The 21,016-nt window shown below is 38.6% G+C and overlaps 9 protein-coding genes and 1 non-coding gene across 10 annotated transcripts; 5 read left to right on the forward strand and 5 right to left on the reverse strand.

Annotated features, from left to right (window-relative positions):
* Positions 1–340: 340 nt before the first annotated feature.
* On the reverse strand, positions 341–413 carry RO3G_19212. The gene has a single exon. It is a non-coding gene; the product is annotated as a tRNA-Ala (tRNA).
* Positions 414–602: 189 nt separating this feature from the next.
* RO3G_16365 (uncharacterized protein) lies at positions 603–1,589 on the forward strand (the record flags this gene model as incomplete). Its single annotated transcript, XM_067670949.1, has 1 exon — positions 603–1,589. The coding sequence occupies one exon, from the start codon at positions 603–605 to the stop codon at positions 1,587–1,589; it is 987 nt and encodes a 328-aa protein (XP_067527050.1).
* Positions 1,590–2,053: 464 nt separating this feature from the next.
* On the forward strand, positions 2,054–5,005 carry RO3G_16366 (uncharacterized protein; the record flags this gene model as incomplete). The annotated part of the gene is made up of 1 exon (XM_067670950.1): positions 2,054–5,005. The coding sequence occupies one exon, from the start codon at positions 2,054–2,056 to the stop codon at positions 5,003–5,005; it is 2,952 nt and encodes a 983-aa protein (XP_067527051.1).
* A 1,028-nt stretch (positions 5,006–6,033) lies between these two features.
* RO3G_16367 (uncharacterized protein) lies at positions 6,034–6,392 on the forward strand (the record flags this gene model as incomplete). The annotated part of the gene is made up of 2 exons (XM_067670951.1): positions 6,034–6,062; positions 6,203–6,392. 2 exons carry the CDS (start codon positions 6,034–6,036, stop codon positions 6,390–6,392), a joined length of 219 nt encoding a protein of 72 aa, XP_067527052.1.
* Positions 6,393–8,329: 1,937 nt separating this feature from the next.
* On the forward strand, positions 8,330–11,135 carry RO3G_16368 (uncharacterized protein; the record flags this gene model as incomplete). Its single annotated transcript, XM_067670952.1, has 5 exons — positions 8,330–8,347; positions 8,414–8,531; positions 8,606–9,724; positions 9,809–9,934; positions 10,120–11,135. The coding sequence occupies 5 exons, from the start codon at positions 8,330–8,332 to the stop codon at positions 11,133–11,135; spliced, it is 2,397 nt and encodes a 798-aa protein (XP_067527053.1).
* A 307-nt stretch (positions 11,136–11,442) lies between these two features.
* On the reverse strand, positions 11,443–12,550 carry RO3G_16369 (uncharacterized protein; the record flags this gene model as incomplete). Its single annotated transcript, XM_067670953.1, has 4 exons — positions 11,443–11,519; positions 11,573–11,750; positions 11,821–12,081; positions 12,158–12,550. 4 exons carry the CDS (start codon positions 12,548–12,550, stop codon positions 11,443–11,445), a joined length of 909 nt encoding a protein of 302 aa, XP_067527054.1.
* Positions 12,551–13,136: 586 nt separating this feature from the next.
* Positions 13,137–13,525, reverse strand: RO3G_16370 (uncharacterized protein; the record flags this gene model as incomplete). Its single annotated transcript, XM_067670954.1, has 4 exons — positions 13,137–13,153; positions 13,194–13,229; positions 13,308–13,338; positions 13,430–13,525. The coding sequence occupies 4 exons, from the start codon at positions 13,523–13,525 to the stop codon at positions 13,137–13,139; spliced, it is 180 nt and encodes a 59-aa protein (XP_067527055.1).
* Positions 13,526–16,630: 3,105 nt separating this feature from the next.
* On the reverse strand, positions 16,631–16,857 carry RO3G_16371 (uncharacterized protein; the record flags this gene model as incomplete). Its single annotated transcript, XM_067670955.1, has 2 exons — positions 16,631–16,777; positions 16,813–16,857. The coding sequence occupies 2 exons, from the start codon at positions 16,855–16,857 to the stop codon at positions 16,631–16,633; spliced, it is 192 nt and encodes a 63-aa protein (XP_067527056.1).
* A 1,359-nt stretch (positions 16,858–18,216) lies between these two features.
* Positions 18,217–19,477, forward strand: RO3G_16372 (uncharacterized protein; the record flags this gene model as incomplete). Its single annotated transcript, XM_067670956.1, has 3 exons — positions 18,217–19,169; positions 19,338–19,369; positions 19,473–19,477. 3 exons carry the CDS (start codon positions 18,217–18,219, stop codon positions 19,475–19,477), a joined length of 990 nt encoding a protein of 329 aa, XP_067527057.1.
* Positions 19,478–20,073: 596 nt separating this feature from the next.
* RO3G_16373 (uncharacterized protein) lies at positions 20,074–20,475 on the reverse strand (the record flags this gene model as incomplete). Its single annotated transcript, XM_067670957.1, has 2 exons — positions 20,074–20,315; positions 20,442–20,475. 2 exons carry the CDS (start codon positions 20,473–20,475, stop codon positions 20,074–20,076), a joined length of 276 nt encoding a protein of 91 aa, XP_067527058.1.
* Positions 20,476–21,016: the final 541 nt, after the last annotated feature.

The raw sequence follows: 21,016 nt of genomic DNA on the forward strand, positions 1-21,016 counted from the left end.
AAGAAGAGATTGCTTTTTAAGCGTAAAAAGATTTGATTTCTTGAATTTATAGGATTTATTGGATATTTTGAATACTTGTTAAAAATAATCATCTTATTTATATAAAAAAGGCGTGGCTTATTGTTTGTGTTGTTTGACATCTATGTCGCTGGACATCAAAATTTGTTCTTGTGATCATCATTGTTCTCCAGATCCAAAATTGCATCATTTGTGCTACAGCATCTCCTATAACCATAGGGTTTTCCTTTTTCGTATTTCGTGTGTTACACCAAAAAGCGATCATTCTCACACTGTCACAATTGAACAAAAAATGTTCAACATCGAACAGTTTGCTGCGTGTTGGAGAAGCTGGGCGTCGATCCCAGTGCCTCTCGCATGCTAAGCGAGCGCTCTACCATTTGAGCTACATCCCCCCCTTTCTTTCGCTCTTCCGACCGTTACACAAGGTATAGGACGCGTAATCAACTTTGAACTCAAATATCTCACCCAATACGATACATCCATTAACCGTTTTAACGCCAAAAAATTCGCTAATTTTTTCTCTACAACATACATTTTTTTCAAGTTCGTAACTACTTTTTTTGCAATTTTCGACATCTCCCATGTCCCAACATTTCACCCCTACTAATTCGCAGATGTCGACAAATGCCCAAGCGAATGTCGACATGCAAAGCTCAAATAACTTGGAAAACACTATTCAGTATTTATTAAATACTGTACAAACGCTGCAAAACCGTGTTACATCACACGACGACATCTTGGCCGAACTCCATGCATTGCGATCTGAAAACACATCTCTCAAAGCAGAGATTGCGAATCTGAAGGCGCAATTGACTTCTTCTTCTGACAATCTTGTTACTGCACCTGTTTCTACTGTTTCGTCCCTTCCTGCTGCTCTTCCTACTGCTCATGAACAAGTTCCAACTGCTGTGGTTCCCACTTATAGTGCCATTGCCGCTCGTAACGCTTCGAAACCTGCCTCCAAAAAGCGCAAGCTTGCTGCAAGTCGTACTTTTCAGCCTGTTGATCCTTCTGCTCCTCGTGGATTCGAGTACTTGTACTTGAATCGCAACCGAAAACTTACCCGTGCTGAAATCAGACGTAACCTACGTCTGCTTGGTCTTGATCTCTCCCGTGTCCTTGACATCTGCTTCCCTGGTCCCAAGGTCCTTGGTCTGCTTATCCATGTTCTGTACAAAGAAGAGGTGATCTCTCTTCTGTCCACTGCTAAGGTTCCGTTGGTTGACGGTTTTGATCCTTTGGATCCTGTCAACTTGGCGGATCCTGAGCTCCAGCATCTTTCGTTGGCTGACAAGGCTAATGAATGTGCTGAGCTCCAGTTCACTCGCTGCTCCCGTGCTCTCTCTCGTCTTGGTGCTGGCCGTGCTCACCTGGTGGGTCCCATAGGTAAGTACTTTTCTACTAAGGGCTGGATCGATGAAGACTCTTTGAGTCAGATTCTGTCCTCCCTTCCCTCTCCTCTTTCTGCTTCTCGTGGTCGGGATCCAGGCGCTGCTTTCCGTGGTGACACGGTCATGTTAGATGCTTTGGTCTCTGATGCCGCTAGTGCTGGATCGCACTCATTATGAGTGAGGTCCAACACCTTTCTATAAGCCTTTGGAACGCGAATGGTCTTCGGACCACGACCGTCCATGAGGTCTTGTCTCATTGTCTCTCCTCTACTCTCCTTTTCATCACCGAGACTTGGCTTCTTTCCCCTTCACTCCTTCCTACAGACTGGATGCAGTATCATGTGTATGGTGTTCCTGTACCTTCGGCCAACCGTGGTTCGATGGGTGTTACTGCTCTGGTCTCTCCTTCTTGTCCCTTTCCTGTCTCTCAACTTCCTTCACCGAATCGATATACCCTTTCGTTGAAGGTCGGACCGTATCGCATTCATTGTTTGTATGTTCCTCCTCCTCTTTCTACCTCTGATTTTATTAATGTACTTTCTTCCATTCCTTCCTTACCCAATACCTTCATTTGTGGCGACTTCAATGCTCGTCTTGGTGACCTCACTGGTGATGCATTGGTCTCTCCTCGTGGTGCTGCTATGGCTCGCTGGCTTGCTGATCGCTCTCTTACCGTTCTGAACGGCCCACTGGCTCATGGTATTCCTACCTGGGTCGGGTTTCGTGATGATCGAGAGATGAGTAGCATCATTGACATGTTTTTAACAAACGCGTCATTGCTGTCTCCTCGCCTTGACATCGCGTCTGACTTGTCTCTTGGTTCTGATCATCGTCTGCTTACGCTGTCATTTTCATTTGCTCAGTCAAGTGCCTCTGAGTCATCAACTGATACTTCTAATGCTACAGTCCATCCTCGTCGACTATGGAACTTGTCTCGCCTTGGTGAACCTGATCCTTGTCAGCTCTATCAAGATACCTTTCGTTCGTCCTCAGCTCCTCTGCTATCTCAACTGAAGAGGTTGGTTCAACACCCTCCTTCTTCACGTCCGCCTATTGACGACCTCAACGCGTCGCTCAACAACATTATCTACCGCTCTCTTGACTCTTCTGTCGGTGATCGTCCTCCTCGTCCATCCCATTGGAAAAAGTACTGGACGCAACAACTCCAAGATGCTGCTGAATACCGCAACCGGTGCTACCGTAGATGGCGTCGTGCCTTTGGCATTGACAAAGTCTATTGGTGGCATCAACATCAACAAGCAAATGTTTCCTTTCGTCAAGCTGTCATCGATGCCAAACGTCTCTCTTGGCAAACGTTTTGCAAGTCTCTTGAGTCTGATTTTTCCAAGGCAACTGCCAAGGTCAAGCAACTCAAACGTCGTCATCAAACATCCGCTTCATTCACTCATCCTGATGGTCCGGCCACGGCAGTGGAAGTAATGGCTCGTCACTTGGCTTCTGTCTATGATGGTCACTTGCTTCCATCTGTCCGTCCGCCTGCTCCTCCTGATCCGTCCTCTCTTGGTTTGCCCTTTGGTCCTCCTGGTTCGTCTCCTTTGGTTGTCTCCCCTGGTGCTGCTGCTCATACTCCTTCGTCTACTACCCATTCCACACATTCTAATACCTCAATATTCTCGCCTGCAACATTGGCTTTACTTATCGGTCAACTGCCTACGCGCAAAGCTCCTGGTGCTGATCACATCAAGGCCGAGATGCTCAAGCCGATCAGTACTGACCTGTCATTCCTTCTTTCCTGGTTTTTTACACTCTGCTACCAATGGTCTTACGTTCCTTCTCTCTGGCGACACGCTCAAGTATATCCTATCTTCAAGAAAGGTGATTCATCACTTCCCTCAAACTACCGTCCAATTTCATTAACATCCGTCTTCCGCAAGCTACTTGAGCTGTCGCTATCTCCATGGTTATCTTCTGTCTCTCCTCCTCTTGATCTCGCTCAAGGTGGTTTCCGTCCTCGCCGTTCTGCTCTAGATCAAGCTTTGTGCTTACATGAACTAATACAATCGTATTACCGTCGTTCTCATCGGTTTCCTGTGGTGGCATTCCTGGACATCAAGTCGGCCTACGATACCGTCGACCGGCGTGTTATCTGGGATGCCCTCTCTCGTTCTGGTGCGTCAAGTCCATTTCTGTCTCTTTTGGTCCATCTCTTTGATGATGTCTCGGTGTCTGTCTTGGTGTCTGATCACTCGTCCGTTCCTTTTTCTCCTGTCACCGGTGTCTTGCAAGGTTCTGTCCTCAGTCCTCACTTGTACTCGGTGTACATCAACACACTTCCTGCTCTCCTTCGTCAAGTTGCTGCCCCTGCCACCCATCTGGTTCCCTCCTCTGGTTCTGCTGATGCTGGTATGGTCCCAGTCAACTCTCTACTCTTTGCTGACGATGTCGCAGTCATTGGCTCGGCAAAGTCAGTAAAAGAGATGCTCAAGCTCTGTCAAGAACATTCGCTGTCTCTGGGTTATCGGTGGAACCCAACAAAATGTGCGGTGCTCAACCACCCACAATCATCATCCTCATCTTCCTCGTCAACACTTCCGTCTTCGTCTGGTCGCCTCCAGTTGTATGATACTCCTCTGCCTTTGGTGGATGAGTTCGTATATCTTGGAGTGCCCTTCGTCAAGTCTGGTCTCTCCGCTCCCTCCTTGGTTTCTCTTCGGTCTCCTGGTGTCCTTAAGGTCATGGCTATCCTGAACAAGATTGGTGTCAATCGTCAAGGCTTTTCTCTTCTGCTCTGCTCTCGTCTATACGCTACCTTTGCCCGCCCAAAGTTTGAGTATGGCCTAGCCATATCTCGGCTGACGGCAACCGACCTCAAGTCTATAGAAAATTTGCAAGATCGCTGTCTTCGTCTTTTAGTTGGTGGTCATCGTACCTCGTCCACCACTATTATCAAGCACATTACAACATTGCCATCTATGCGTCATCGTATAGATGTGCTTATCACTCGATACTGTCTGCGTGCTCGTTCACTTCCTAGCTCTTGTCTACTGTCTCTCTTGTCAACCACGTTGCCTGTATCTCGTATCAAGGTCCATCTCGAAAAAAATCCGCTCTTCATGGCTCTGCCTTCACCTGCTCCGTCCTCCGATACTCGGCTCAAGACCTTCTTTCGCCAGTATCGTGAGCGTCAAGTCACATCTCTTGTCACCTCCACTACTCAGGTTCTCTTACGCGCATGTCGCCCTGCTCTGGTGGTTGATCCCATCTTATACGTTCCTGCTACTCGTGCAGAACGCTCTCTCTTGGTCCGTTGGCGTCTTGGCTGGCTGCCTGGTAAACCTGAAGACTGTCCTTGTGGGCATGATCGTCGCTCTCGCCGTCACTTCCTTGAGTGTGATCTGATCCCGTCCTTCCTTTGGTCTGACCTTCCTCGCTGTCCTCCTGGGTCTTATCCCATTGACTTTGCTCTCTCTTCGCTGCCCCTTGGTCGCTCAGCTCGCTGTCCTCCTTGGTGGTCTTCTCTGTTACTGATGCTCTGGCATATACAACGTCTCTGCCGTCCTGATAGGTATTATCCTATTGACTCTTCTCCTGGTGCCTTATGGTATTCTCGCTCTTCTGCTCGCTCTGACTGAAACCCTTCTTTGTCTGTCTCCTACTGATCCCCCACGGAAGTAAAGCCATCAAAGTTCCTTACCGTTGGGTTGTGACAGTAGGTCAGCTAAGTTGTGGAAGTAGGCAGCATATCTCACCTTTTTTCTTTATCTTTTTTTTGGAGTTTTTCTGTTTCTCAGGCTCCTTTTTTTGTACTTATTCTTTTTCTTGTACTTGAAGATGCAACAATGATTTATTAATCGCCTGCAATATATCTTCTTTTAAATAAAACAAAATCTTTAACCTGAGCTACATCCCCACCTTTCTTTCGCTCTTCCAACCGTTACACAAGGTATTTATTTTTGCTCACCTTTGACACTGCAAATAATCGTTCCAGTTGGATAAAGCATATCGCAAGATTGAACATTTTTTGGTTAACAGATATTTATGGGTTTTGGAGAAAAGATGTAACTTTCGTTGTATTGGTCATTTTTGAATTTTGAAAAAAGATTTAGGTGCGAAAAAAATAAAGAAATTTAACGATATTTTTGTTTTTTTTACAGATGATCTTTTTTTGGTAAGCCTGTTCCCCTCTACTGTTGAAAGACCGATGTCTTCTTTTTTTTTATTTTTGAGGCAAAATGCGGAAATCAAAAGCAATTTGCGATTATTTTGTTCAGAAGAATACATATTAGGAAGGTGGTTTGTGATTTTTAGCTTAGATCATTACAAACGTGTTACAAAACGTAATAAAATAGTCGTGTTTGGGAAAAAAAATGACCTGGTAAAAAAAGACCGTAAAAAAAAAGACTTGGTAAAAAAAAAAGACTTCGTAAAAAAAAAAAGACTAAGTTAAAAAAAAAGACTAAGTTAAAAAAAAAGACGAAGTGAAAAAAAAAGAGTCTAGCAATAGAAGGTTCATTGTTCAAATGAAAACAATCATCTAACAACAAGTACACTTCATAGAAATGCAAACTACTTTTACATTATAAAAAAAGAATACAGTAGGTCACAAAACTGCTGCAAGGAATCCATTTTTCTTGGTTTTTGTAGCGCACATCCTGTTACAATGGCACAAACTGCCTCTGTTCCCACATAGTAAATCTTCTACATGTCTTGAAAAATCCGAAAGAGTTTATGCCCTATTGGATAAGTATTGAAGGAAGTATGAGGCGCGCAATTTGAAAATTTGAAAAAATGAAAATTTGAACGGAATGAACTTATTTATTAATATTTAGTTGGTCCTACTTTTCTATTAATAATCTCTTGAGTTCTTTCCGGAATGTTATCTACATGTCCTTGGCAAAGATCTTTATGGAAGTCATTTCATATTTCATCAACTCGTTCCCAAAACACATCCATGTTCTTTGCTCTATATTCGTAATAGTTGAATTTCAACTTCAATTGATGTCCTACGTGCTCGATTGAATTTAAGTCGGGGATCTAAGCTGGCCAATAGTTAACATAGCTCTCTTGGTGACTACATAACTAGGCTATTGTAGATTATGCCTTGTGCTTTGTGTTATTATCATGCTAAAACTAAATGTTGGACCAGTCGAAATTGTAATACTTCATAGTATCACGAAGCGTAGTGTTCAAAATATGCTGGTAAACACCCGAGTTCAAGTTTCCATCGTAAATTTAGCAAGCATATCCTGGTCCTTCAGAGATTATACAACCCCAGGACATCAATTTGCTAGCTTCATGCTGGATTACAAAATGCAGGTCATGATGTTGAAAAAGGTCACTTGGCCGTTTCCAATAGCGATCAGCATCATCAAAGCCCTATACGCTGAGCTTGGTCTCATTAAAGTACACTGTTTGCTGTCAGTCACTCATTGCCTAATCCTGATGCTCCTTGACACGTTCTAACTGATGCTACGTATGCACTTTTGTCTGAAATGGCTTCTTTTTTTCTATCGGAAAATGGAACTTCATTGATTTCAGTACGTTAATTTCTGACTGGTATGAGATATCATAGCCAAATCCAACCAGCTCCCGGTACACCTCTTTAGAAGCCTTTAGAACCCATTCCATGACTTTTCTTTTGATTAACCGCTTCGTCACTTTGGAGACTACTGTAGGTCTACCACCTGTGTTTACTGTCCTACTTGAAAACAGCCGTCTAGAGTATCTACTAACAGTTGATTAATGTAATCCAGGCTCCTTGGAAATATCATACATTGATGTGGATGCGGTTAATGCCTGTTTGTGATCGTTTATTTTCTCCTCTGACAGCCGTTTAGGCATGCGATTGACGATAGGGTAAAAAAGAGAAATAATTTAAATAAGGGAATATAAAATTTAAGATAAAGGAATTGTAAGCGCTTTTATATACTGGCATCATTCTAATCATGTCAAGAATGTGAAAAATTATGATAGCAACCGGTTGGGTCGTATTAAAATTCGTCATTTAAAACATATGTGAACAAGTAAAAAATGTCGGATGTTCATAATACTACCTTTAGCGATCTCAAATTCCACCAATAACCATTGCCCATATCCGATAATCGACGAATAAATGCACTTTCTATTGAGGTACAAACAGTCAAGGTTTGAGATAGTTTGGTGCAGTACCCATGGACAACCAGCTGTAAAACCTGAATTTTGCAATTCCTTGCAGCAGTTTTGTGACCTACTGTACGTGTATATTCTAAAAGAATAGAAAAATAAAGAAGCTCTGCTAACATTTTGTTACAAGGCAGTTATAATTAACAAATACATACAAAACGTTTTTGTTTATCAAGTAAATAGATTGTTTTATTATTTTTTATGACAAATATTGTAAAAGAATATATGTTTTTAAGCTTATACTCGCTCATTACTTACTTTATGTTTGCACATGGGTGTAATTTGCCATTAGTCATTAGAGATGTGAGCAATGGCAACTTTCTTTACCAAAAATAACTTTTCAGTAACAAGCAACAATAAAGTCTGTTATTCTTATAGTTTTATCGTATTGGAAAGAACAACTTTGCTCATGAGGTTCATGTTCGTCATCTGAATGTGTCCCATTAGGAATTCCTAATGTAAGAAAAAAAAAGAAACCAACATTAGACTTGGTTGCTATTATTTTTTTTTATAAACTTACATTTGACCAGAACTTGAGCTTTCTTTTTTATCTTTTGTACCTTGAGCATCTAGTGTATTCCATGAAACAAAGCCAGGGAAAAAAAAAAGTTACTTTAAGCACCGACTTTGTTTTTTGAAATTTAACATGTTTTTTTTATCAGGCACGTTTTCTCTTTCTACCTATTTTTTTGCTATTTCCAAATTTAAAAACTATAAACAACATGAACAACTTCAACGCTACCAAAATTGTGTGCACCTGTTCTGAATGCATCAAACACCCCAATGGATATAGAATGCTTGCAAAGAGAACTGTAAGAGGCCATGTACTTATCGACAGAGTTAGAAACAGAGGTTTTTTTTTTTTTATTTTCCAACAGAAATACAACCGTGCTAATGTTAAAAAGAAAACAGAATCAAGAAGAGCAAATGAAACTAATGACCACGAGGAGGAAACCATTGAATACTCTTCAGCAATTCCTGAACCAGAAAGTGAAGGTATATTATTAGTCAACAAAGCATTTTATATAAGAAAGTTTTTATTTATTGAATTCTATTTTGCAATCTGGTAGATGGAATGAGCATTGACGAAGAGGAAAGAATGAGTGATGAACAGCAGCTTCGTCACCTTTTGCTGTTGTTCATTGTGCTTTTTCAAGCAAAGCACCTCTCGGTGAAAGCCGGTGAAGACTTGTTGGCCTTTCTTTCCTTCTTTGTTCGTGCTCTTGGCCATGGCATGGAGATTCCTACAAAGATCTCCACTGCTCGTAACATGGTCAATTATTCCTCTGCCAGTAGTGGTGTCTCCCGTTTTCTTGTCTGCTCTCTTTGTAGAAGTGTTTACGACACAGGAAGTTTGCATACCCGGCAATGCCCTTTTATTAGGTTTGCGAACAATCCTCACAGACAAGAGCACCCATGCGGCAATTCACTTTTTATTGGTAGCAGCCTCAAGCCTGTCCTCGAGTTTCCGTACAACTCAATTGTCGAAACGTTGAAGAAGTTCTTTGTTCGTCCAACATTCGAAACAGAAATCGAAGAATGGAGACATCGACATGTGGAAGAAGGCGTGTTTTACGATATTTACGATGGTAGAGTGTGGAACAGTCTTGTTGATTCGGCTGGAGAACCATTCGTAAATAGAAGTCGATCATTAATGGTTTCATTGAACGTTGATTGGTTTCAACCTAGTGATGGTATGCACTACTCTTGTGGTGGTGTATATCTCACAATCAACAACCTTCCAAGGAGTTCCAGGATGAAGGTTTCCAACATCATCCTGGTTGGTATGATTCCTGGGCCTGGCGAGCCCACGGATGACCAGCTCCAGAACTTCATGCGACCAATGATTGCAGAGCTGAATACCTTGTACGGAGGTATAATGATGCCAACGTACCAGAACAGAAACGGTGAAATGGTACGTGTTGCTTTGATGTCCGTTAACTGTGATATACCAGCAGCTCGCAAAGTAGCTGGGTTCATGGGTCAATCCGCGCACAAAGCCTGCAACAAATGTTCGACTGTGTTTTCGCGAATCAGTACTGGTGCAAATTCAACGAAGCTAGATTTTTCAGACTTTGACGATGAGCATTGGATTCTGCGAAACAATACCCAGCAGCGCCAAGAAGCATATGCTTGGCTAAATGCCACTCACATTACGCAACAACGAACCCTGCAGACGAACACAGGAAGTAAATGGAGTGAACTTCACCGACTAGAGTATTTTGATGTCGTGAGATTGACAACCGTTGATCCCATGCACAATTTATTTCTAGGTACGCCAAAACGAATGGTTGAAGTTTGGGTAGATCACGGGCTGCTTACCACATCTGATTTCAAAGCCATGGCTGATGAATCAGCTTCTATTATCATTCCTTCACAGTACTCTAAAATCCCAAAAAGTATGTAACGAGCGTAAAAGAACTTATTCTATAATAAATCTGAACACTAATTTTTTGTTATAAAAAAAAAAAAAAAAAAAAAAACGAAAAAGGCAAGATTGAAAGTACCTTTGGTAATATGAAAGCTGATGAATGGAGAACGTGGTGTGTTGTGCTTTCGCCTTTTCTGCTGAAGCAAAGATTAGTTGGTGAGCATTTTGCCAATTGGATGCGCTACGTGGAAGCAGTAAGATTGGTAACTGGTCCTGTAGTTACAACAGAAGAGATACATGCTGCACATTCCTTATTCAAGACCTTTGGCAAGACTTGTGCTCGACTATATGGAAAAGAATCAATAACACCAAATATGCATATGCACATGCATTTGAAAGAATGCTTTTTGGACTTTGGTCCATCCTATGCCTTTTGGCTCTATGGCTTTGAACGCTTGAATGGCGATGTCAAAAAAATCAACATCAACTACAAGACAGGCTTTGAAACCACATATGTTACTATGCTTACACAAATTATCCACACACAAGACCTTATCCATTCATTACCAACCCTCATTAACACCAACAATCAAGGCATGCTTCTACTGATCAACTTCATAAAGGAAATAGGCGAGGTTACGAATGACGAGAGTGGTTTAACGCCATTTGATTACTCTCAATTCATAGACGGACCAAGTCTATTTAACCTGACAATTACTGGTAGTGAGCCTCTGCCACCACAAGCCCTTCATTCAGAAATCAACATCAAACAACAAACTTTATGCATCGAACACTATGAAATCTTACAAAACTACTATATGAATACTTATGAAATACCTATGCCTAATACGATCAATACAAATATACAATCATTTAAAAAAATTAACTTGCTTGGACAACGTTACCAACAATCCGACAATCATTCATCATCATCATATATTCAAGCCATTATGAACAACCAACTACGAATTGGCCAAATATCATTTTTTTTCTCACATTCATTCAACAATTCCATTCACTATTTTGCATTCGTCAATTGGTACAGCCATGCGACTCAACATTTTCCCACCTTCGATGGTACTGGCATCCAAGTGTGGAAGAATCAATTTGATCCAGTTTCAAGCAACAATATACTTCCAATCTACAGAATTTTCAATCCTGTTGCTGTATGCCCTTATGTTGATAATCACCTTCTTACTCTCGCTCTGCCAAGACGAATTTTTATGTAACAAATATACCAAGCCATTAAAACACTATTATTATTTTATTATATATTTTACTAAAGAACCATGCAATAGTTTCTTCTTTTTTTTTTCTTTGAAAATTTTTATTCGATTTGTGAAGAGACAACAAAATAAGAAACAAAAAAAAAAGAAAGAAAATACCTACTGCATTGGATTGGCAGCAGCAAAGGAAGAAGAAGAAGCAGAAACAGAGGTTGGAAAACCAAGACCAGGAGAAGAAAAAGCCCAGGAAGGAAAATCAGTATCATCGAGCTTGTCAAGGAACTCCACCTCAACGTTTTCTATTATTCTTCTAATAGTTGGTGGAGCCCCCTTTTTCTTCGTGGATTCCTTGTATTTTTTTTGCAACTCTTCGTGGAATTGCACCACCTGTAGATTGATTAAGGTATATTAGAAAATGAAATTTGTTACCAACATTTTACTTACTTCGTTGCTCCTAAATGATGGCCTTTTGACCACGAACGTACGACCGTTCGCGTCCTCTGGCCCATCTTCTTTATCTGACGTCCAGTCAACAGTCAGAATTTTGCCAGCGAACGGGAAACGGGCGTCGAACGCTGAAGGGTTAGCCATGTAAATAGATCTCCTGTTAGAGAGTTTCTATCATAAGGTGTTAATGTAAGCATTTTCTATATTTTATAATATAATCTTCTAAATATTAAATACTCACCGTATTTACACGGCTACGACAGGTTGTTTTTGTTGAAACAACTGTCTTCCCCTTGGCCTTGCTCATCAAATAGGAATACTTGCTCCTGATAATGGTGTGTATTTGCGAAGTGGTGAGCAAATCAAAACGACGATGCTTCCTGACTTGCTCAGATAACAGGGCCTTGACCTTTCTGTTGTTCTTGTGGGCGAAGGTCACGTCCAAGTCAAATTCGCTTCTGCGACCAACAACGTAATCACGGTAGTATTCTGCTAAATAGCTCTACATCACAAAGAAAGGTATAAAATATAGGTATTAAATTACAATTGCTAATTTGATAAATCTGTTCTAGACTTACACTACATTCTTTTTTGGCCTGGTCGACCTCAGCTTCTGAAGCTCGCTGCTGCTGTTGCTGTTGCTGTTGCTGCAGCAATTGTGTCAATTGCTGTATCTGAGCAGCCATTATATCTGGTGCGAAACCAGAGGCTGCTCGGATGGCTTCAGCACCAACAGAGCTCTCCAAGCGAGGAGTTGTAAAGCTACTGAAGCCTGCAACAGGAACAGAAGCAGAAGCAGGAGCAGGAGCAGGAGCAAGAGCAGAAGCGGGAACAGGAGCAGGAGCAGAAACAGAAGCGGGAGCAGAAGCAGGAACAACAGTGGATGATGATCCAGCAATGCTCATAGAAATTCTTGCCCTTTTGGGAGCATTGCTGGGGACACTGATGGGGGTGGCGACGCGACGAGACATTTTTTAAAATAAACTTTAAGGAAGAAAAAACAAGAGTACAAAATAAATTGAAGGTGTATACAAAAGCAAGGTAGTACTTTATTTGTTTTACAAAAAAAAAAAGAAAAGCAAAGAAAGGAAAAGAAAAAAGCCTTTGCAGTTAAAGATATTACATTTGAATAATAATAATAAAAAAGATTTTAAACTGTTTATGAATACCCTCTCTGAGTGTTTCAATAGTTAAACCATATTTAAAAAAAACTTGTTTTTAATCGATAGTAGGTAATCGTAACACTGGTAAAATGAGGCTATAAAAAAAGTACTTTTTTTTTTCCTTTTTTTTTCTTTTTTTTTTTAAAAAAAAACATTCTTTCTAAAAGGTAAGTTCTTAATATTATATATATTCTATTTCTGTTCTAATGGTACTTTTACTTTAGTAAAATCGTATTGCCTGCTTTTTTTTGTGGTTTAAATGGTCTTTATAAAGTCTCTTTCTAAGGACTACCTTTTCTTCTTCTTTTACTTGTTGGTATAAGCTTGGATGACGTTTTTTTTTTTCTTTTTTTCTTTTTCCTGGTTCATCTAAAGCAAGGTACTATTACTTTTACTAAATATCCTTCATAACTAATAGTTATTATAGATGCGTGCTGTTTCTTTTTTTTACTTGTTGCTTTAAACTTAGCTAGTTGTCCTGGGCTATCTAAAGCAAGGTATTATTAATTTTACTACGTATACTCAATAACTAGTAGTTATTATAGATACGTGCTACTTTTTTTACTTGTTGGTATAAGTTTAGCTAGTCTTCTGGCCTATTTAAAGAAAGGTACTATTACTTCTACTACGTATACTCAATAGCTAATAATTATTATAGATACGTGCTACTTTGCTTTGGCCTTTTACTATTTCTTTCTCGCCTTTGCTTTGGTTCTTGAGTACTGATGTCTTTTCTTCTTTTGCTTTGAGTGCCCAATTCCTTGAATCCTTGTGTCTTTGCATCCTTGAGCTTGGCTTTTTTTTTTCTTCTTCTTATGAGAACTTTTTGAGTTCCACGAGATTAATCGATGTTTTTTTAGATTAGATGATGCTATTTTGATGGCATTAGGTAAGTCAAGTAAGCTTTTAAAACGCTACGAGCAAAGAAATACTGTATATTATTATTATTTTATTTAAATAAAAAAAAAGCTATTTTTATAAAACAAATCCCTATTTTTTTGTATATATAAAGCAATATTTATTGCAATATGAATGGTCAATAAAGAAGTATATAAGCTATATGAGTGGTCTATAAAGAAGTATATAAAGCAATATGAGTGGTCAATAAAACCTGTATATAAAGCAATATGAGTGGTTTATAAAAGACCAAAAAGACAAATAAAGCATTGATTTGAAAAGTATCATTGGCTGCCGAGCACCATTAGATATCAAATGGATAATAAACAGGAGCTATAACATAACTGATGGAAGTTGCGTCTTGCGAGATCAGTTAACGAATAAATGTACCAGCAGTCTCCTGTCTCTGCCACAAATCTTGTAACATCTCTTAAACAAAAGATTAACGACGGTTTAAACGATTTGTGGCAGAGACAGGAGGCAGTGCGTTCAACAATCTGTTACCCGATGTCACACGATTCTAAGCTCTTTTGCAAGATTGATAATATATCTGTTAACAAATTTGCACGATTATTTGCAGTGCTCACTGCACCCAAACCTGATTATCCAAATTGATAAAGTTGATCTTTTTTAATAGTGGTAATTCAATTAAAGGAATGAGAACACGGATTTCAGTACTAGAAGCCTGATTTTTATATCAGATGAAAGCTTGAAAAAAATAGATTTGAAATCTACAAAGATAATCAAAAGTATATAATACGTTTGTTGAATAAAAAGACATTGTATTTTTAAAAAAAATAAACATTTTTCTGTTGTGCTACATGGTGCCATACAAGATTACAAATTGGGAAGACCATCCTTTTTCAACTTCAGTGCAAGGTTTTTTAAATTCAACAAAGATCCAAAAAGCATTTCTATTGGCGTATAAGCTAGGAAATCCAAGTGATTGAGTCGTGGCGTTCTCTTTTCAAGCATTCTTCAGCTCTCATGTCGTACTTTACAAAAAAAAAGACTTTATTAAATAAAAAAGGCGATTAATTTTAGTTGTAAGTGAGCAAAAAAAAAAAAAAAAAAGAAAGAGTGAAGGGACACATATGAAGAAGAGAGATGAAACTCTTTTACAAGTGTACAATATTGCTATAATGATAAGTATGAAAGCATTTGCTTACAAGTTAAAATAAAAGAGAATACGAATAAAGTCGAAAATTTAAAAGATTGAATAAAGTAAATAAAGAAAAAGGACTCTTTTGGCTCTAAAGAAGTTAAATTTGTTTTAAACCTGGAATAGATATGCTTTAAATAATAAGGTTATGAAATAAAAAAAACAAAGTATTTTTGATAATCATCTTTATTTTTTGAGAGTAAAAAAAAAAAGTGGTAATGGAATGAATGTCTATTATGTTATGTTCTGGTAAGGTAATTATCAAAATAAAATAAAACCAAAAGAATACTTTTTGAGGCTGAACTTTATTTAAGACAATTTTAATTATTAAAAAGAAATCATTACAAAGTCTACTATTTATATTCTTCGATCAGTTGACTGGCAAATGAATAGTTATGAGCGTAGATCCAATCATTGACATGTTTGATTGAAGAATGATCACTGAATCGATTATGAAAATTTTTTAATTCGTTGTTTTTATAGATCTTGTTGTTCTTTAACTGATCTGGGATAACTGTCCCGTCTTCATTGAGAGAAAAGATATATTTATATGAATTGCCTCCAGTCAGATCAAAGTTGACTAGGTACCTGATCCATTACTATTCATTTACAGAAATGATGAATAGTAAAAATCATGACTTATTTAGTGTTCATGTTTACTTCATAGAATGAATCTAATAGTGACAGTTTTATATAAAAAGAAGAAGAATATATTTTATTTAATAAAGACTTAAATTATTATCTTTTATCAATTTTAATATACTTCTTTTAGTTGTGATTATTCAATGTCCGTTATGATCAGACTCTGTTCTACAACAATCGAGATCATCACTACAAGAAGAAACGTGCTTATAGAGGAGGCGGGATCATGCTTTGGAATTGCATAACTATACATGGAGGGGCTACATGTCCTGGCTACAAAGTAATGTACATGGTGAGCTGTACGCATCAGTACTTGAGGAGGAATACAAGGATGTCGTATTTACCCCATTAAATATTTATTATTCGTATGAGATTACTCAAATCTTATATAAGAAATAACAAATACTGAATACATAATATTATACATTACATATTCTCTAAAACTCATTTACAATATTAACCATATACAATATTTATATTGTTCAAGCTCAATACTAAAATTGGTCTTGAACTCACTTCGGTCCCTGAATAATTTTATTTCCTATATAAAGGCGTAGTTTGATTAAATGGGTTCTCTCTCGTCTTGAAGTCTAATAAAGAGGTTACATAGAGATTCATTCACTAGTTTTCAAGCACTATTTCCCTTTTAATTCTCAAATTTATTATCTGCAAATACAGTAGGTCACAAAACTGCTGCAAGGAATTGCAAAATTCAGGTTTTACAGCTGGTTGTCCATGGGTACTGCACCAAACTATCTCAAACTTTGATTGTTTGTACCTCAATAGAAAGTGCATTTATTCGTCGATTATCGGATATGGGCAATGGTTATTGGTGGAATTTGAGATTGCTAAAGGTAGTATTATGAACATCCGACATTTTTTACTTGTTCACATATGTTTGAAATGACGAATTTTAATACGACCCAACCGGTTGCTATCATAATTTTTCACATTCTTGACATGATTAGAATGGTGCCAGTATATAAAAGCGCTTACAATTCCTTTATTTTAAATTTTATATTCCCTTATTTAAATTATTTCTCTTTTTTACCCTATCGTCAATCGCATCCCTAAACGGATGTCAAAGGAGAAAGTAAGCGATCTCAAACAGGCATGAACCGGATCCACATCAATGTATGATATTGCTAAGGAGACTGGATTACATTAATCAACTGTTAGTAGATACTCTAGACGCTGTTTTCAAGTAGGACAGTAAACGCAGGTGGTAGACCTACAGTAGTCTCCAAAGTGACGAAGCGGTTAATCAAAAGAAAAGTCATGGAATGGGTTCTAAAGGCTTCTAAAGAGGTATACCGGGAACTGGTTGGATTTGGCTATGATATCTCATACCAGTCAGAAATTAACGTACTGAAATCAATGGAGTTCCATTTTCTGATAGAAAAAAAGAAGCCATTTCAGACAAAAGTGCATACGTAGCATCAGTTAGAACGGGTCAAGGAGCATCAGGATTAGGCAATGAGTGTGTTTTAATCGTAAGATTAAATAAAAAATTAAACAAAAAAACAATAGCAGCAATATAAAATTAAAATCCTTCTTTATTGCAGATTTCTTTATATTGCAAAAGAGCCCCGTTTAATGGATAAAAAGTTGGCATCTATTTATATTCTTTGTGAGCGTAGATATAAAAGATATAGACTCGGCAACGATGTCGTGCTGAAGAACCAATGATTAAGCTAAAGCTTGTCGATGTTCTAATATATGCATCTGAAGTTGAACAATAGAAATAATAACCAGTCAATTAACTTTGATCTAATTACTTTTGGGGTTGACAATTGATTAGACTCGCTAGGATGACAAATACTGATCTTATTGTTCTAAATTTGGAAAAGTGTGGAATTGTTCAATCATAGTTTAATCTTTCTGTATCGTTATTATTTTAATACAACTGATATCTTATAGAAAATAACTATGTTTACAACAGAGTGACTGACAGCAAACAGTGTACTTTAACGAGACCAAGCTCAGCGTATAGGGCTTTGATGGTGCTGATCACTGTTGGAAACGGCCAAGTGACCTTCTTCAACATCATGACCTGGATTTTGCAATCAAGCACGGAGCTAGCAAAATGATGCCCTGGGTTGTACAATCTCTGAAGGACCAGGATATGCTTGCTACAGTGACTCCCAAAGCTGTCTCAATGTTTTGTAATTTTGTCTTTTACCGTCAATTGTGCGATTACTGATTGCGTAAAGTATGCCTTGTTGTACCTCATTTGAAAGCTGTGGCGGTGTAGATGTACGTGGTACAGACTGCTTCTCAAGTTATGTAGCACAGACAGAGATAATGAATGTAAAAAATGACCGGTGCATTGGGACAGTTTTGGGAGCATATTGAAAAAATCACAATTTATTTACAGTGGGTCAAAAAACTGCACCAACGCAACTCAGTTTTTCGGAAATACCAGTATAGCTCTGTCAGTTTAACAGTAAACATTACGAAACTTGGAACAAAAAGAGTTAATACTGTTACTATTTATTGATAAAAGTTTCAAAGTCAGTTGCGGAGTATTGATCTAAGGAGCGCTCAGCAAAAAGAGGAGGTCGGTTGGTGCAGTTTTTTGACTTTTAAAATGAAAAGGTATTTGGTATCATATGTTCGGACTGAGACTATTCCGGCGGATTTAATCTAATTTTTTTTATTACTAGTCACACTGGGGACCTTAAAATAAATTTTTTTGCAATTGTTTTCTTTTTTTTCTTTCCTACTTTACCCAAACCCATCATACATCGTCAGTATCCATCCATCATTAGAAATGCCCAAAAAGCTTCCATCCGATATTCAAAACAGTATCAAAGCATTATTAGAGAACGGTGTTGATCCTGCAGTCATTGGGAAACGAGTTGGAGTGCATAGAAATACCGTCAATAGGTATGCAAATAAGTGGATACACGATAGAATACGTAAAAGAGGAGGCAGACCGAGCATTGTGGCAGAGTCAACACGTCGATACATCAAGAGACAAGTGCTCACAGGTTGTTTAAAGACTGCCAAGGATGTGCAAATGAAGTTGGAGGAGCTGGGACACCCTATGTCGTATCAATCGGCAATTAATGTCTTACATTCAGTTGAAATTTATGCTGAGATCAAAAAGAAGAAGCCATTATTGACTGAAAAGCACAAGAAGGCTCGATTAACATGGGCTAAAAAGCATCAATATTGGACAGTACATGATTGGCGACGTGTTATCTTTTCTGATGAGACGAAAATCAACATTTGGGGCTCTGATGGTTGCAAGTATTACTGGAAAAGAAAATGTGATCGTTTACAGCCTCACCATATCGACGTTACTGTGAAGCATGGAGGCGGTGGTCTCATGTTATGGGGTTGTATAACCAGCGAAGGACCTGGATACGCATGTCAGATCTATAATGGCACCATGAATTCAGAGGTATACCAAGAAATCCTTGGTACAAGTCTAAAAGACACTATGGAATACTATGGTCTGAACTGGGAAACGTCGGTATTTCAGCACGATAATGATCCCAAACATCGATCAAAGTCCACAACACAATGGATGAAGGATAGTGGCATGATTTACATTGACGATTGGCCATCACAAAGTCCAGATCTTAATCCTATTGAACATATATGGCATCATTTGAAGTTAAAGCTAAGCATGTATGATAATAGGGCGACTAGCATCCATGAACTGTGGCAAAGAGTCGAAAATGAATGGAATTCGTTTACTAAGGAACAATGCATCAAGTATATAGACAGTATGCCCGACAGAATACAAGCTGTCTTAGCAGAAAAGGGTGGATCCACTAAATATTAGAAAAGTCAAAAAACTGCACCAACCGACCTCCTCTTTTTGCTGAGCGCTCCTTAGATCAATACTCCGCAACTGACTTTGAAACTTTTATCAATAAATAGTAACAGTATTAACTCTTTTTGTTCCAAGTTTCGTAATGTTTACTGTTAAACTGACAGAGCTATACTGGTATTTCCGAAAAACTGAGTTGCGTTGGTGCAGTTTTTTGACCCACTGTATTTATTTATTATTAATAGTTTGACCAACGTCCTTTGTTCTAAATATACTTACGTATACGTTGTGGCATACTTCCTGTAACTTTTTATCACTCTTCCGGCATTATAAGCTCCTATAAAACTTGATTATACGTTCATAAAGCTCATTCATGCATTTTAGTACAGTTTCATAGTCATTAAGCCTCCTTTTCACCAATGATGACATGTTTTCCGTAGTCTTTAAGCCAGAAGATTGTTCAGGCCATTGTAAAGCATTATAAAATCGTTTTTGAAGGTACTACTTTACTACTTTCGGAGTATGCTTAGGGTCGTTGTCATGCTGGCAAATCACCTGATGACGTTGGAAGCCTACTTTATCGACACCATATTCTATCGTACACTCCAACTTACCTTCCAAGGTCTCTTTGTACATTGCTTTGTCCATATTACCATTGGTTTTGCACATCCAACCGGCTCCAGCATAGGTAATGGCATTCCACAGCATGATATTGCATCCATCGTGTTTAACAGCAATCTTCACGTGATGGCGTTTGAGGCTTTCCCCTGATCGAATCCAAGCCTAGGTGTGTCCATCCAAATTAAATCTATTTATTTTTGTCTCGTCTGGTCAAATAACGCGTTCCTAGTCATCTACTGTCGAGTTACTCTGAGCAATACACCAAGAAAGTTTGTTGCGGATATTCTTTGTACTGAGTAATGGCTTCTTTGGCTTCTCAATCGCGCCTAAGACTGACTTTCGAAGGACTTTATGAACTCTTTCAACACCTACGTTCTTTCCAATATCGTTTTCAAGATATTTGGTAACCTTCACAGCACTCGGAACACAATTTTTGGTGAGCTGGCGTACATAGTAATGTTCATCAGCTGCAGACAATACCTTAGATCGACCCCCGTTCGGCCTCATAACACTAGAGCAATGGGTTTTTCGGAGCCTTCTAATCGTACTCTTACCTAAACCCGTCAATTCTTCTATCTCCCGAACCGACTTACCTTGTTTAAGGAAAGTAATAGCTTGAAATACCATATCTCCTGGGACTTGTTTCACGTTGAGATTTAATGAACGAGTTATAGCAGAGTAGGAGTTTAAAACTTCCGCAGATGTTAATTAGGACATCGGATACGTTTGCGGCGCTAATACATTCAGTTTGGTGATTGTATGCAAGTTGTTGATGGATATTTTGTAGATATTCTGATTTTTTCAATATGCTCCCAAAACTGTCCCAATGCACCGGTCATTTTTTACATTCATTATCTCTGTCTGTGCTACATAACTTGAGAAGCAGTCTGTACCACGTACATCTACACCGCCACAGCTTTCAAATGAGGTACAACAAGGCATACTTTACGCAATCAGTAATCGCACAATTGACGGTAAAAGACAAAATTACAAAACATTGAGACAGTTTTGGGAGTCACTGTAAATTTACGATGGAAACTTGAAATCGGGTGCTTACCAGCATATTTTGAACACTACGCTTCGTGATACTATGAAGTACTACAATTTCGACTGGTCCAACATTTAGTTTTAGCATGATAATAACACAAAGCACAAGGCATAATCTACA

The sequence above is a fragment of the Rhizopus delemar genome, genomic scaffold (assembly GCF_000149305.1).
Source record: "Rhizopus delemar RA 99-880 supercont3.20 genomic scaffold, whole genome shotgun sequence".
NCBI lineage: Eukaryota > Fungi > Mucoromycota > Mucoromycetes > Mucorales > Rhizopodaceae > Rhizopus > Rhizopus delemar.